Source organism: Passer domesticus, chromosome 22, assembly GCF_036417665.1.
Source record: "Passer domesticus isolate bPasDom1 chromosome 22, bPasDom1.hap1, whole genome shotgun sequence".
Classification (NCBI taxonomy): domain Eukaryota; kingdom Metazoa; phylum Chordata; class Aves; order Passeriformes; family Passeridae; genus Passer; species Passer domesticus.
The window spans coordinates 2,748,505-2,760,043 of record NC_087495.1 but is presented as its reverse complement, the minus strand read 5'-3'; the positions used below and the strand labels follow the sequence as shown (position 1 = coordinate 2,760,043).

General features: G+C 50.4%; 1 protein-coding gene across 1 annotated transcript; it reads left to right on the top strand.

Moving 5' to 3' along the window:
- The first annotated feature begins 2,023 nt into the window (after nt 1–2,023).
- SRM (spermidine synthase) lies at nt 2,024–8,333 on the top strand. The gene is made up of 8 exons (XM_064396848.1): nt 2,024–2,270; nt 2,408–2,528; nt 2,663–2,755; nt 4,197–4,350; nt 5,069–5,152; nt 5,459–5,604; nt 6,447–6,569; nt 7,145–8,333. Exons 1-8 carry the CDS (start codon nt 2,140–2,142, stop codon nt 7,160–7,162), a joined length of 870 nt encoding a protein of 289 aa, XP_064252918.1. The 5' UTR covers nt 2,024–2,139; the 3' UTR covers nt 7,163–8,333.
- Nucleotides 8,334–11,539: the final 3,206 nt, after the last annotated feature.

Below are 11,539 nucleotides of genomic sequence, written 5' to 3'. Positions count from 1 at the left end.
TTATCTCACTTTTGTTATATTCGCATTGCCTTTTTTTTTTCTAATTATACTCACAGTGTTGCTTTGTTTATAATTTTGAAAGTTTATCCTGTGTTCTCAAACACAATTAGGCTAAACTTGTCACTTCTTGGGGCTGCCTGACATGCAGAACCAGCACGTCTTTGGAGTACAGGAGGAATCTCTTGGCATCTCTGTAGGTAGCACAGAAATTCTAGAGATGCAGTGGATGTAACTCAAACCCCAGCAGTTCAGAGAAGGAAATGAGGCCAGTGTCTTTCATGATAGACCTTGCTTACAAATTGAACTGCACAGCTCATCTCTTACAAGGTAATACAGAAAAACAGCATCTTTACCTTACAGTGTTGGTGTATTTTAATGGAAAGATTGTATTTTAAGGTTAAAAAAAAGTATAGTAGACCAGTGGTTTCACCATAAATTTCCAGAATGAAAGTAAGGGCAAAGAGCATTAGGCAGAAGGGAAGAACATGGATTGGCAGTGTTGTGGTGGGAAAAAGGTGGAGGGTTCTGTGCTGCAGCTGAATCTCTACAGCTAAACTAACATGTCCAAGTTTTAAATACCCACAGTGAGTTGTCTTTAAGTCTTTGTAGAAAGAGTATCAGAAACAGTATCATCAGTACTGGATGGGTCAGTGACAGAGAGTATTCTAATGAAGACCTCTGACAGCTGTAATACTGCTGTGGAGAGGCAGGGAACATGACATTCTAACAGGGCTTTATTTTACAAAGACTGAGGAGGCTTGAGATTTAGTTTGTTTTCAATCTTTTTCCCTGTTTCTGGGAAATAGGGAGTGGAAGGAACAGAGGAGGGGTTTTCCTCCTTAGGTGTTTTACTGTGAACGGTGCTGACTAAGCACTGTAATGGTAGAACAGTCTCTTTCTTATAAAATCTGCTTGCATGGCTGAATATTGGAGAATGTTTTTGTAAAGAGGCAGTTAAATAGCAATTGTCTCCAAGTGCATTTGCAGGGGCTGCCAATTCCATCCTTGTCAGCTTTACCAGTTCTTGTTATTTCTTTGACTTGAAGAACAAGTGTTAGCAAAAGCCCCATTGGCCCAGGGATATGAAAATCTCTGTTGTTTAAATCCTCTACTTTAAATTCCAAGGGGAGTGACATTTCAAGGATGATCCTAATTTTAGTCTTTTCCTGTTCTCTCTTTATGAATTGCAAAAGGTTTTAAAGTGGAAGTGACTAGCAACTACATAAGGCTTTATTCACTGGGTTGTGCCTGTGAAGTTGCAGCACTGGAGTCCCCTGCTGTGAGGTTGTTTTACTCTTGTGCAGCAGTTGTTGGAAGCCTTTGTGTAACCTGGCTGGAGAACCTTGGTGCATTTCTCCCAAAGTCTGCTCCTCTCAGAACACACCACATTCTGCAAGGCCACCAGCACCAGAACTGAATCTGCTCCTGCACTATCCACAGAATCACAGGATGGGTGAAGTTGGTGGGCACCACTGCAAGCCATCGGGTCCAACTCCCTGCCCAAGCAGGGTCAGCCTAGAGCACGTGGCACAGATGGAATATGTCCAGTGAAAAAGTCTCCACCCTCTATGGGCAATCCATTCCTCTCCTGGGTCACCCACATAGGAAAGTTCTTCCTAATGTCCAGCTGGGACTCCAAGTGCATCAGTTTCTGCTGTTCCCTTGTGTCCCAGTGGCTGGCACCACTAAGCAGAGCCGCAGTTCCCTCTTCTTGGCCTTTTCCCTTGAGACATTTACACATTAATGAGTGCTCTCTTCTCGAGGCTAAACCCCCCAGCTGCCTCAGCCTTTCTTCTTGAGAGATGCTCTCACCGACCGTCCTGGTGAAATCCAGCACAATGCCTGCTCGTTTCCTGCAGCCCTTCGGACAGCCGTTTCCTCTCCCCGAGAGCCGCTCGCTGGCGGTTCCGCGGGCGGAGCCGCGCCGGCCCGGGCGCGCCCTTTCCGCGCGGCGGCGCCGCTCCGCCCGCGCGCCGCTGACGCGGCGGGCGCGTCACGGCCGCGCGGGCCAATGGCGGGGCGCGCAGGCGGGGGCGGCGCGGGGCGCTGCGCGCGGCTCCCGCGCCGGTGCGGTCAGGCGGCCGCGCAGCCGAGCGCAGGTGGCGCGGCCCGGCGGCGGCTGCTCCGCTCCGCTCCGGGATGGAGCTGATCCGCGAGGGCTGGTTCCGCGAGACGTGCCGGCTGTGGCCCGGCCAGGCCATGTCGCTGCAGGTGGAGGAGCTCCTGCACCACCAGCGCTCCCGCTACCAGGAGATCCTCGTCTTCCGCAGGTGCGGGAGGGCCGCCCGGGGCGGTGGGTGGATGGCGGGGCCGGTCCGCGCCGTGCGGTGGGGCCCGGCGGCGCGGAGAGGGGGCGGGGGAGCGCGGCCCCGGGCCGGCTCCAACCCCGCTTCCCCGCTCTGCCCAGCACCACCTACGGCAACGTGCTGGTCCTGGACGGCGTGATCCAGTGCACGGAGCGCGACGAGTTCTCCTACCAGGAAATGATCGCCAACCTGCCGCTGTGCAGCCACCCCGACCCGCGCAAGGTGAGTGCTGCCCGCGGTGCCCGCAGCCCCCGCAGGGCTGTGGGCCTGTCCCGGGCCGTGTCCGGGCGGCTCGGGCCCGAGCCGCGCCGTTCGCTCCCGGGCTGACAGCCCGTGTCTGCGCTCCTCCCCGCCAGGTGCTCATCATCGGCGGCGGCGACGGCGGCGTGCTGCGGGAGGTGGTCAAGCACCCGACCGTGGAGTCCGTGGTGCAGTGCGAGATCGATGAGGTGCGTCGGGCCGCGGGGCGGGCGGGCTGCCCGGCACGGCGAGCCCGGGGCTGCCGGTGTGCTGCCGGTGTGCTGCCGGTGTGCTGCCGGGGCTCCTGGTGCTGCCGGGGCTCCTGGTGCTGCCGGGGCTCCTGGTGCTGCCGGGGCTCCTGGTGCTGCCGGCGCTGCCGGCGTGACAATGACAGCGCCACCTCTCTTCGCCTTGCGAGCCATCTACGTGGCAGCTGGCTGCCTCTTCTCTGATGTCTTTCACACACACACGCGACTGAGGCCCTTCCAGGCAGACGAGGGCCAAGCACGGGATCTGGAGGAGTGCCCTGGCTTTGTGGAGGTGCTGCTTCTCCCTGTGCGCCGGGCAGAGCAGGGTGGTTGCTTTGCTGAGCACTCTCTTGCAACCAAAATCAGGAAATAAGCAGCAGGGATTTGCTTCTCTGGTAGATGGGTCAGTTGCTTTAGAAACGGTCATGATTTTCTGTCTAGTACAACGAAGTTAGAAGGGAGGAAGTCACTACCAATTAGAGCATGTTGAGGCTTTGGGTTGTTGATGGTGACTGTTATAAAGTGGGCACCTGCTCAGAACAGCCTGTGGCTGGTGACCTGTCTGCTCACAGAGGCCTCCAAGTGACAGTCAGTGTTGGGACGTGGGCTGGGAGCTCTGTCAGACCACTGAAGTTTGCCCTTTTCCCAGTCCTCCTCTCAGCCAGTTTTATTTTACTTCACTCTGCTTTACTCAGCCTGATATTTTACTTTCTCAGAAAGTTTTGCTCAGAGTAAAGCTATATTTAGAACAGGAAATTCTGCTGTATGAGGTTGTGTGCTCTGTCTGCCAGCTAAGTAGGCAAATGTCCCTGGTTTTAACAAGTGCTGCCTGACACCAGCATATTTTTTTTGTTTTGCCAGCTGTGAGAAGCTGCTAGTGTTGAGTACAATTGCTGGGCCCAGGGCAGTGGCTGCCTAACAATTTTAGAGAGCAAACTTTATCTTACAGGGGGATTGGTATCATGGCTGTAGTGCAGGGATGGGGATATTTCTCATCTTGCGTTCAGCAACCTGCTGGCATGGTTTTACTTAAGAAGAAAAATAAATTGATTTAGCTGACATCACCTATGCAAGTGATGTTCTGTAGGAAAAAGGAGCAGAGAGCAGTCTGACCTGTAATCGTATTTGCTCAGTTCCTCAGGGAGCTTTTGAAGCTCCAGGTTTGTGTTGAGTTTGGCATTGACAGAACAGCAGTGTCACTGAGCCCTGAGGCTGTAGGAAAAGGCTGAGAGTGGCATGCTGGCATGCTGGCAGCTCCTGTGGATTTCACTGGCGAGTCAGACTGGAGCTGAAGGTGCTGAAGGAAATGAGTCACTGTGCTCTTCTCCCATCACAGCTGCACAGCAGTCTGAGGAGCAGCTTCTTGTAAGCCTCTGACTCCCGTGTGCTCTCTGTGTTGCAGGATGTGATCCAGGTATCTAAAAAATACCTCCCAGGGATGGCAGTGGGGTATTCCAGTGCCAAGCTGACATTGCATGTGGGAGATGGTTTTGAGTTCATGAAACAAAATCAAGAAGCCTTTGATGTGATTATCACAGACTCGTCTGACCCCATGGGTAAGAATTCTGGCCATAAAAGGGCACTGTTTTCCACCTTCATACCTCCTTCATTTTTTTTATTCTGCCTACCTCTTGGAAGTTATGCCAGCCTGCTGAGGATCCTTTCAAGTGAAAAGACTGTTGCTGATTTGTAGGGAAAGGGAAGGATGGAAACCATGAAATTGTTTTTATGGTTTCCTTAACAGCCTTCAAGGCAGCTGTTACATTTCTCTCCTCAAAATTCAGCTCCAGTAACTATTTCTTGTGGCAGAGTTGTTCCCTGAGTCCAGCAGTCCCATGGGGGATGCAGCACCATGCTGGCAAGGGCAGCTTTGCACACAAGCCTGCTGATGAAGCAGTGGCTCACACACTGTTGGTGCAGCCCCTACCCTGAGGATAGCTCTGCTGAGGCTGCTGTATTTCTGAAGGGGAAAACTGAGGTAGAGAAGGACCAAATGTAGATATGGCACCTCATTTTGGGAACCTATCAACAAGTCTGAGTGACCTTCAGTCTTACCCTAATCAACACAGAGAGAGGCATCTCTGAAAGGCAGTTTGGAGCAGGAGTTTTGCTTCAAAAATGCTTGGTGGAGCAAGAGGCAGCTGCTAAGACTGTTTAATAGGGGACCTGGGCTTGCTATTTAGCAAAGTTAAAGTCCTGACTGTTTTGCCCTGCTAGGTGCCAGTCTGGGGTTCACCTAGGCTCAAAATTTTTCTTTATTCACCTTTCTCCCAGGTCCTGCAGAAAGTTTGTTCAAAGAATCTTATTACCAGCTGATGAAGACAGCCCTGCGAGAAGATGGGATTCTCTGCTGCCAAGGTGAGGATGCTGTGCCTGGCAGAGGCTGATGCCAGACCTTTTCATACCAAGTGTGAGGCACAGAGGGGACTCTTCCTGGGGAGATGTGATGCAGGAGGTGAAGCATGTCATCTCCCAGGTAAAAGTGTTTTTGATCTGTGTCAGCTCATTAATTATTGGACTGGGCTTAACAAAACTGGCAGAAGGGTCTTGTCTTGTCTTTGAAACCACACGAGCTGTACAGGTTGAGACTTGGAAGCCCTGTTACCTGGCACAGTGCAGAGAAGAGGGGCAGCCCTCACCTTACTCACTGACTTTTCCCTGCAGGAGAGTGCCAGTGGCTGCACCTGGATCTCATTAAGGAGATGCGTCAGTTCTGCAAGTCTCTGTTCCCCGTGGTGGAGTACGCCTACTGCACCATCCCCACGTACCCCAGCGGGCAGATCGGCTTCATGCTCTGCAGCAAGAACCCCGTGAGTTCCAGCCACCTCACGTGCCTTTTCCATTCCCTCAAAGCCTGCCTCAGGCTGTCCCTTGCAGAACTTGGGCTCTGGCACTGAACTCTCCCAGCTGTGGGGCCTCAGGATTCCTGATGGGGCCTGGCTCTGCCAGCCCAGAGCTCCAGAGCTGCAGTGCAGCATTCTGCTCAGTGCTGAATGAAGGGCAGAACTGACCAGTTGCTTTAAAAATTATCATAATTTTCTGTCTAATACAACAGACTTGGAAGGGAGGAAGTCACTACCAATTTCCAGAGCATGTTAAGGTTTTGGCTTATTTGATGATGACTGTTATAAAGTAGGCACCTTCTGAGAATCAGCCTGTGACAGGTAATCTGCTCACAGAGGCCTCCAGGTGAGAGTTGGTGTTAGGATGTGGGCTGGTAACTCTGTCAGACCACTGAAGTTTACTCCTTTCCTAGTCTGCTTCAATGTGACTGTCAGATGGGTTTGGGGTGCCAGCATTGCTGCTGCTGCACATGGTTAACCTGGGATGCTGGCAGCATGCCCTGTGCCAAACAGGGATTCTCCTTTGAAGAGCAAAGCCTTGTTTCTTGGATGCTTCATCTGGCACGTGGCTCGTGCAGTCTGACCTCATGCACTGACATCTGTGCATGAGTGCTGGCCACAGGAGTTCCAGAACAGAAACCCCAGCCCTTGGTGCTGGGGCTGTGCAGAGCCTTTGGCCTCACACGAGAACAGAAAGTTATTTGTTTTCCTGTGAGTCATCTCAGCTCTCTGCCATGCATCAGGATGCCTGTCACACAGCCTTTGGCTCCTTGTTCAGATAGTCAAAGCTCCTGACTTTGTTTCTGCAGAACACAAATTTCCGGGAGCCTGTGCAGCAGCTCTCTCAGCAGCAAGTGGAGGAGAGGAGTCTGAAGTACTACAACTCTGACATTCACCGGGCAGCGTTCATTCTGCCAGAGTTTGCACGGAAGGTGAGCCAGGCTGTGCCACAGCACTCCCTCAGGGATCAGATAGGAGGGGGAGTAGGCAGGACTGAGGGTTTCTTGCAGTCCCAAAGGCTTCTGTGGGCAAGTCAGAGCAGGACAGCATTTTGTATGGCAGAGCAGAGTGTGAGTCAGTCAGGGAAGACTGGAGTTCATTTAGGAGCAGTTCTTGGGGCTGATGTGCCGTGCCTTGATGACAGATCACTCCTACTTCACCTACCAAAGCCAGGTCCAAGAGCCTGCAGAACTGGTGTTTCCCACTGAAAAGCTCCACAAGTCTTAGAAAAAATGTGCTTGATTTCTGGCACAAACAAGAGGGTAAAGAAGGGATGCTCCAGCATAGATCAGTCTTGCTTCTTGAAGGATAGTCTGTATTTCCACATTATTCCATCATATGCCCACTGGGCTGCACCTGCAGGTTCCAGAAAAAAATTCATTAGAGTGTCAGAGGGATGAAGGCAAATACCACAAGTGTATTGCAGAGGTGGTGATTGATATTTCTGCTGCAGACTGGGGGAGCTGTGGCAGCTCCATGCTGACAGTTTGTCTGTGGCTCTCTGCAGGCCCTGAGTGATGTGTGAGACCAAGACGCTGCTTCCTTCCTTCAAGTTGGACTCTGAGATCATCAGTGATGTGGCTGGGATCTTCTCAGCAGACTGCAGATTTACTCTCCACTGTGTGGGATTGTTTAACCCTTGGCCAGCCAACATTCCCTCTGATGTGTTAAGGATGATGGGGCACAAGCCAGATAAGACTATTGAAAAGGCCCAGTGACTTTTTGCGTGAGGTCAAAACTGTTCTTTCCAGTGCTGGAAGTGTAAGATGTCTTTTTCCTTTCTCTCTCCCCTGCACCCATTCTAAATTCTCCCATCCCAACCACGCCCCACACACCCCAGCTGATGTGATGTATTTATAACTGACACATATTTCTGTCTGGTGGTCTGGGAACAGTCCAAAGGGTCCCTGACTCAGCCTTAAGCACAGAGAGAGAGAGAGAGAGAGCTTTGTGCACAGTTAGCTCACTCTCTCCTCGTGGGAGCTCCCTGCTGCTGACACATTTTGACTGGTACCAGGTCTGAGCCTTTGCATCCCACTGCCCTCCTGTGACTCCTGCCCTGCTCTGCAGCACAGCTGGAGAAGTCACAGTGCAAACTGTTGCCATTCACAATAGGTCTCCCTCCAACCCTGATGGAGTAGCAGTATTAAACACCAGCCAGGCATGCTGGCAGCAGTCTTGTGGCTGTTTTTGTTAAGGTTGTTAATTTTTTTTTAATTGGTTAGAAACAGAAGTGCTGAGGTGCCAACAGGCTGCCTGCTGTTCTTACCTCTGCCCTCAGAGAGGTTCCAAAGAATGTTTATCAGTATGGTGATAGGTAATATATATATATATATGTGTGTATATATATATATACATACATATATATATATAAAGCAAACCTTAGCTCCATTGCCTGATGTTCAGTGCTGATGTTGGGGAGTTGGTTGTGCTGACAAACCTCTCATCTCAGTCATGCTGAGATGCCTCAGGCCTGGGTGTTTGCAAGTCCTTAGGAGGCATCATTATTTCCAATGTGCCCCCAGATGCATAAGTTGTTTTTCATTGTACGCTCTAAGATGGATCTGCCTTCACTTCTTTACTTCTGTTCTGAAGATTCTGTACCCCAGCACTGTGGGAATCACCCTCCCAGCACAACCACTGTGCCATTGTCACTCCCTTGCACTCAATTAAACACTTGGCTCTGGTTAAGGTGACATCAGTGTGGGTCAGTGTTCTTTGGAGAGAGAGTGGGGGGAAAACAGAGATCCTGAAGGTTTGCTCTGCTTCCAGGTTCTAGTTGGTCTGGCCTCCTCTCTCGCTTATCTTTAGGGATGATAAAATATCAACATTAAGCACTAAAGATCCCATTACATATTTTGTATTGTAGTGTAGCTGCCCAATAGCTCCTCCAGCTTCTGTCATCCTCTGTGCTGCAGGCTCACTCCCTGCTATCCAACTGTTCTGCAGTCCAACTGCTGCCTCTGTTAGAGTTTTCCAAGTGGTTTTCCAGCTGCCCATCTCCCTGCTGCTATCAGGTAGCTCCTGTCAGTCCTGGCCCCACTGAGCTGCACCCTCTTCTCCTCTGCAGGAATTGGTGGTGGCTCTGAGGGCTGAGCCACTGAGCTCCAGCTGAGCAGGCTGGGCACTAGGTGGCATCAGGAGAAGACAAAAATGCTCCTGAGAGACTTTTCAGCTTGGTAAGAGAACTGGAAGAAGCAGACTTCAGCAAGATTGGGATTGAGCTTTGCCATAATAGTGACCCTACAAACAGTGTAGGAGTTCCAGCCACTACGTGCCCACAGCAAAGGGTTTGTGGGGTCAGGACTCTCCTGCTTTCTTCTGTGACTGATGAGACTTGGCAGCACTTCCTTCCCAGTGTCTCCTTCTGTCACCAGCACTGGTGCAGTTTCTTTGTGGTCAAAGGGTTTGCAAAGCATTGCTGAGTGCAGAGCTGAGTCTAGGTCTCTGTATTCTTGTGTTGAGAAGATAACACCTATTTTTCTCTTAATTGTCTGGGTGACTGTCTTCTTTCTCACACAAATAGTTTGGGTTAATGAGGAATTTTCAGTGCTCAACTCCTGTGTTTTTATAAGGAGCAGACCAGTAACAGAGCCTGGTTCTAGCTCCTACTGTTTAAATTCCTGTGGGACCTGAACCTCACTTAGCCCTCATTCCTGACAGAAAATTAGCTCTGGCACTTCCCCTAAAATGGGAATCAGGACCAGGACTATAGTCCAGGAAGGCCTCAGAGCAGCAGCCAACTAGTAACAAGTTCAAGCCTTTCACCCACCCTTGGTGAGTACAACAATGCCCAGGAGGGAAAGAGCTTCCTCAAACCTGTTGTTGGGCTCCTCACAGCTAATTATTCCTGCTGGTTCTTTGAGCTTTCTCCAGATAGGTGAGTTCAGCGAGTGGCCAGTGATGAGAACAGAAGACAAGACTGTTTCCCATCCAAAGTCACACATACTCTGTCCACAAGGCCCTAGATAGATGTATATATATATATAGTTTCTGTCCACAAGGCCCTATATAGATATGTATAATTTCTGTCCACATGGCCCTATATAGAGATATATATATATATATAGTTTCTTTCCACAAGGCCCTATGTATATATATAGATATATAGTGTCTGTCCACAAGGCATATATATATATATATATATATATATATGGTTTCTGGGTGATTCCAAGTGACTGTTCCCCACAGACAGCTCCAAACACTTCAGTCTTTGCAGAGATCAATGCCTGAGTCAAGCACTCCAATGAATGCAGCAGGAGAGGGAGCAGGGGCTTGTGCAGCTGCAGCTGATTCCACCCGAGCAGCTCTGAGACTCAGGACATAAAAACCATCCCTGTGCTGGGCACTGCCACAGGTCTGTGTGCCCTCTGAGCTGCTGGTTTGTGTTTGGCACCTGCAGGGCAGTTGTGTCTGCAGATGGGTCATCCCTCCCACAAATTCGTGTCTGGGCTGTGATGCTGCAGGATGTGGTGGCCAAGGGATGCTGGGGCTTGAAGAAATTTGGAAATTTGGGTGATGATCAACAGGGGGAAACTGTGGGGTCTCATGCAGAGCACTGACCACTCTTGCAGTGTCTCTGGGTGGGCAGCTAAAAGAATAACCTTTTTCAGAGTTTCAGCTGCCTTTTGCCTCAGGCCAGTTAAGCAAGACTGTTCATCAGCAAAGAGTCACAAAGGTGGTGTTTGCCTAGACATGCTGCAGGAGTACAGCAACAGGGATAGGCTTTGTCCCAGGCAGCATAAAATGTAAAGTCAGTCAGAGCAGGTGGAGACAAGCAAGGGAAGGGAGCCTTTAGCACATCACAGCCCATGGGATGGGCTTCAGCACATCAGTGCTTGAGTGGGTTGGCACCTTCTGCACTGTGTCAAACTGCTCTGAGCTTTACTCATTGAACTAACTCAATTTTTAGAAGCTCAGAAGAGAGTTTCAAAAAATTGAGAGAAACCTCATGCCTGTATCTCTTGAGCCCCTTCAGTCAGTTCATTGAGTGTCATGTTCACCCAGAGCTGATGTTATTGAGGCCTGGCTGAGTTATTGATGGAGCTTGGCTGGAGCAAGAGGCTGCTGAAGAATGACATTCACCAGAACAGCAGTCTCAGTAAGCAAGCAGTCAAAAAAGGATTAAAAAGTGCCACCAGGTTCAGGTAGAGGAAAGTTCCCTTGTTAAAATGATGGGGGAAGAAAAGGGAAAAGTGTGGACAACATGAAACAACAGCTCAGGTCTAGCAGAAGAGCCAGACAAAATACTGCTAAAAAGTAAGATGAGAAATCACGCCAAGTTAAATACCAAGAAGTCTGGGGAATGCCCTTTCCTAGTCATGTGTTGGATGGAGTTTTCTGCTTTTAAAATATGCAAAAGATGGGGATCAGGAGCCAGGGAATTGCAGTTACAGCACAGCGATGTGTGAAGCAGATAAAGATGGAAGTATTATCACAAATGTTAGGGCTGTCAGCTCAGGCCTTTCAAGGACAGCAGCCCCATGGCTAATGAGGCTTGGAGTGCTAAAGGCTGCTGAAAAAAGCTCTACAAGGACCCTGCAGGAGCCTCTCCATGGTACTTAAGGGCTGCTGCAGCAACCCACAGCCAGGCATCTCCAGCAAGGAGTTTACTAAGCAGAGCTAATTGTGTGTTAAGAACAGGATGATGTTTATGATGCCCCTGCATGTGTTTGCCTCCTCAAGCTGCAGGAGAGGAATAACCAGGACCCCACACTGTCTGCAGTTCCTGATTAAGGCTCTCCCAGCCAAGCAGTGCCTCCTCTAGTGCTCACAGGCCCATGGTAACACCCTTGGTGAGGTCTTGGAATTCCCACGAGGTGTAATGCAGAAGCCATTCCTCAGGTAATCCAAATGGTAAAGGAATGTTTTATCCAACTCCCGTCCAGCCAATCTTGCCACC